Source organism: Aplysia californica, unplaced genomic scaffold (genome assembly GCF_000002075.1).
Source record: "Aplysia californica isolate F4 #8 unplaced genomic scaffold, AplCal3.0 scaffold00102, whole genome shotgun sequence".
Lineage (NCBI taxonomy): Eukaryota > Metazoa > Mollusca > Gastropoda > Aplysiida > Aplysiidae > Aplysia > Aplysia californica.
In genome coordinates this window covers 1,400,117-1,404,938 of record NW_004797372.1, presented here as the reverse complement: position 1 = coordinate 1,404,938, position 4,822 = coordinate 1,400,117, and the positions used below count along the sequence as shown (strand labels likewise).

At 41.5% G+C, this 4,822-nt stretch overlaps 1 protein-coding gene across 1 annotated transcript in view; it reads left to right on the top strand.

Annotated features, from left to right (window-relative positions):
* The window catches only part of LOC101862717, a gene marked incomplete in the record, with an annotated part of 7,015 nt that extends 4,581 nt beyond the window's left edge, over window positions 1-2,434 (top strand). Inside the window, 1 exon segment of the mRNA XM_013080846.2 lies at window positions 1,302-2,434. Within this exon segment, the coding sequence (XP_012936300.2) occupies window positions 1,302-1,459 (158 nt within the window).
* Window positions 2,435-4,822: the final 2,388 nt, after the last annotated feature.

Below are 4,822 nucleotides of genomic sequence, written 5' to 3'. Positions count from 1 at the left end.
GGAGGGGTCCGATTCTTTTTCAATGTTTGTTGGGGGGTGGAGGGGGGGTACCTATGCTTGTTCTTCCCAACGTGGGGGACATCACCCCCTTGTGGGCGTTTTGGTAAATTGGTGGGCGATGGGAGTCGCCGGATAGTGCCAGGTGTTGTTTAATGACCCGCTTGAAAATACGTGTAGGTGGGAGGAATGAAAATGTTAACGTCTTAAAGGTGTCAAAAATGGGCACTGGCTTTTAAAAGTTTGCAAGCATTGGTTCTAGAATTAATGCCCTAGAGACCAGTATTACAGTTTGTCTCACCGCTATTTTATCATAAATTCTCATGGTTTAAAAAAAAAAAATTTTTTTTTTATACCCATGAAATCTCTGATGCCATCTTGTCCCCACCTTTCTGGACTCCCACTTCACCATTTCCTGTCAATACATCTTTTTGTCAACCTGTTAACTTTCACTTTACCTATGTGACCAACCCATTTCCGTTTTTGCTTTAGTAAAACTTTGGATATCTGCCATTCCTTTTTTTAATCCCTTGCCCATTTATATGAGATTGACACCATCTGATCAGGAGAACAAGTGCGTATGATGGTGTCCAATAGTGTATTACGTGCATACTTAGTAGGACAAGTAACTATTACAGATAGAGATTCCAGGATTATAGATCTAGATGTAAGTCATTGATCTGAGAGCAGTGAAGATTTTAGAAATATTGGTGGAAATGAGTGATGATGTGGGATTGCAGTTAAGTAAGGTTAACGTTAGTCCTATCTTCCTCTACTCCAATAAGTCACGAGGGACGTGGGCACACTCTATCCCGTTCCCTACTGGAATCGTCTTGTTTATTACCATGAAGTTCCAAAATGATGGGCACAGTCTCTGCTAAGGAGACATAGTTAGTGTTAGTCTATTCTATGGGACCAAGACAAGTGTCGAGAGGAGCTAGGTGTGAAGACGGTTTAGTGGCAGGTATGTTAAGGTATTCGTAAATGGGTTTTAAGTATCAAGTTTACAAACGGATTATGAACTTTAAAAATGCAGAATTTTACTCCCTGATCCAGAGTATTCTTTTCCCTATTAAACTTGCGGAGATTCTGACACGGGATTTTCGAACCCGAGTCAAGGGGGCACAATTTACACATAATACTGTATCTCTTCGCTTTAGGCGGAGCGAAATATTCTGCCACTTCTACTTTTCTCTTATTTTTTTGTGTGTGATTTATTTGATCTTGTATTCTTATACCCAACATCTTCCGTTCCCCTCTCACTAAAGCTCTAACTGAAACCAAAAAATGACCTCGCTCCACAGGAAATATTTGCAAAGGAAAGTACAATCAGAAGGTGGCTCACCCATACACCTGCTCCAAATACATCACGTGCTTCCGACGTCCCAGAGTGACTAAGTGCGGATATTTCCAATGCTTCAACGACAAGTCAAAGACATGTCAACATATAACTTTGGAATAACGACACGCGCAACTGTTACGACGACAACACAAGAGAGTCTGTTCCCTTTCACGGTCCTTCGATCACTGAGCATTCAGTGAGAGAGAACGCTCATTCAAGTTTACACAATGCTGATTTTCTTTTTCGTCTGACTATTTCGGAAAAGTTTCAGGTTGGAAACGGTCACCCATACTATCAGCAACGGCGATGTTTTTGCCAGTATTACAGGGTGCCAGTGGAAGTGGTTACCCTTCTTTGATAAAAGAGAACATGGCATTTTATGTCGAGAACTATTTTTCTCGTTCTTCTAGGTTATCATAATTTTCTGTCAGCGGAGTATCCTGACGGAACTGTCCGAGGTCTTTCAAGAATTTGAGATGACCGACATGGTGTCTACTACGGAGCTGATCTGAACAACAGATAGTTCTTCGATATTACTAAACTACAGTTTCGTCGTTACCGAAATACACTTACATTGATTGGACTTTATGTACATTGTTTTGGAATGTCCCCCTCGTCTGCTATACCCCACACTCCGCCTCGGGAAAATGACAAAGTTGAAGTGACGAGGCATATCACGGAAGGTGCATTACATAATCGGAGCCATGAAGTGAGAGAAAAGGGCACATTTTTCTTTTCAGTAAAGGAAATCAATTCGATTGATCTTGTGAGAAACAATAAAGTAAGTTAAAATACCACAGGTGACATGGCTTACGGACAGTGTACATTTGTCCAATACGTTGGATCGGATCGGATCGGCTCGGGAAGAAAGTGCACAAGGTTATACTGTATGTCTGATTTGCTCCAGTCGCACTGACGTCAAACGGACAACGCTGTGACCACTCTGTTGTAGTGGGAGAGGTGACAGAGACAGGGCATACAAACAGTTGGCTTTCAGCTGGAATTCGATCAGCTACAATTCTGACTTCTGTTTGACACGAGTTGTCCTCCTGATTGGTTGTTACCATAATGTGACTTTTGAAAAATTCGCTAACGGAGCTCAGAGCTTATATTTCTTGGTAAAAGTAAAATTCCCCCCCCCCCCCCCCAGCAACCAGTCCTGATTCTAAATAATGTCTTTGATGCATGGCGCCAAGACAATCCAAATATGACCCTACTGAGAGTGAAGACCATGTATGTGTGTAACAGGTCAAGTAAGTTCAGAAAGGGGGCTCAAGTTTCCTTATAGTCATGTTTCAAGATCTTAGAGCTAAATGTGGTCAAGAAACTGAGCTTCGTTTAAGGATGAAAATGGAACTTCAGTGTGATTCTCCTTGACATGGTTTGAGGAAAAAAGAGTTTTAAATTGAAATTGGGGCATATCAATTACTCAATGGCACCAAAACCAAGTACCTCTACTGAGGCCTTTTTGAGCTTGAATTATGTGGAGAAGGATTTTCGTAGCTTTCCGCTCATTTGGTGCTATTCTAGAGGAGATGGACGTTAAATTGGAGGTCCCGCAGTATAAATAACCTTACAGTATTGACACGATACAATAGAAAGATTAAGCTCAATGAATCCCAAGGGACCTGTGACTGTGGTGTAGCCGTTAAGCACATGGCTGTCGCACGCAAGAGACCCAAGTTTGATTCGCGAGTGGCGAGAACTTTTACCGAGTTTCTCAGTCTTTCTTCTGGAACGTTGCATTACTCTCAGTAGTCTCAGCCCGGTTTGGCCCTGACAAGCAGAGCTTGAAGGGTGCCTCTAAAATGACCGAAAATGTGTGGATGGAGGCGTATAAACATCTACATTTTTAAAAAGAATATTAATAAAAAATGATATCCTGGGCAAGGTATCGTGATTTTATGTCAACGCGCCACATGACTGTTCTTCTCTGCCGTGCAGGTGACTTCGATATTCTATGTGTTTGAGGATAACGGATTCGTAAACGTGAGATCGCGTAATAGCGAGTACGAGGCTCAGCCCGGTCCAAAGTTATGCTCTTGGGAACTGGAATGTAAATAAGATTGTATCTTTATAATCTTTTGATTCATGATAAAACAAAATGTCCCCTCTGTCCCCCCCCCCCCCCCCTCTCGTCGGCCTTGCTCCGGGGTTTGCGGGTTATAAATAAACCTGCCGGACACCTGCAGGAAGCACATGACTCCTCTCACGATTTGGCAGCTCTTATGAATATTCATACTCAAATATGGACGTGCGATACATATATTTACTTTACTGTGCCGTCTCTTTTTCTGTTCCTTCTTTCTCTTGCCAGTGGAAATCATTAGGCTAAGCCAAGCCCAGTGATTGAAATGCAGATAGAAATTCAACTGTAATTAAATACCTAAATACTTTAAACTCATCAGAGAGAAAGACAGGAACACACACACACAGAGAGAGAGAGAGAGAGAGAGAGAGAGAGAGAGAGAGAGAGAGAGAGAGAGAGAGAGAGAGTTAGCCATGTTTGTGTCTGTGTGAGTGTGTGTAAGTGTGCGTGTATGTGTACGTATGTGCGTGCGCGCGAGCGTGTGTGTATGCGTGCGCGCGTGCGCGCGCGTGTATGTGTGCGTATGTGTGCGCGGGTGTATGTGCGTGTGTAAGTTTGTGTTTGTGTTTATTTGTGTATGTGTGTGTGTGTGTGTGTGTGTGTGTGTGTGTGTGTGTGTGTGTGTGTACATTTATTGAGCAGAGGTGTTTCAGTACGTAAGATGAATGTTCTTTCTTGTGTGTATACATGAGTACACATGAACTTTGGAACACTACTGCCATTGTAAATGACAAAGAGAAATTAATGCTTCCCTTCGAGATGGGCAAAGATTGTCATTGATTTACGTTGTTCAGTCGAGTACAGCATTTAACTCAGTTAATTTTTTAAAAACCTACGCGAAGTAAAGCAAAGCTAGGCAAAACTAAGTAAAGTGAAACGAAGCTAAGCGAAGGAAAGCGAAGCGAAGCATGTCGAAATGAAGTGAAGCAAAGCGGTGGTGAGGAAGTCGAGACAAATTACATAATATCTTTGTATGTTTTTCTAAATTTCGCTAAGAAAGCAATGGAAGCAAGTTATGAGTACCTGAACTAAACTAAATGGACAGGGGTCGTAATAGTTTCCTTCGTTATTTTTAAGATGATATCATTATTAGCAATGATGCTAGTGACTCATATCATTTCTAGAAGCAGCAGAGTAATTGTTTCAGATTAACACTTCCTTCGCTTATGACATCAGTGCTAAAGTGTATTAATATTCATGTAATCCACATAAAAACGAAAAAGTAATGGGCCTACATTATTTTCTTCAGCAGTGTTCACAATACTATATTCCTCGTTTTGATGTACAATACAAGGGGAATAAATTTCTGAGGCGAGAGCCAGGGAATAGCTCTTCCCTACACCCCCCCTCCAAAAAAACAAACAATAAAAAATAAATAAATAAATTAAATAAAA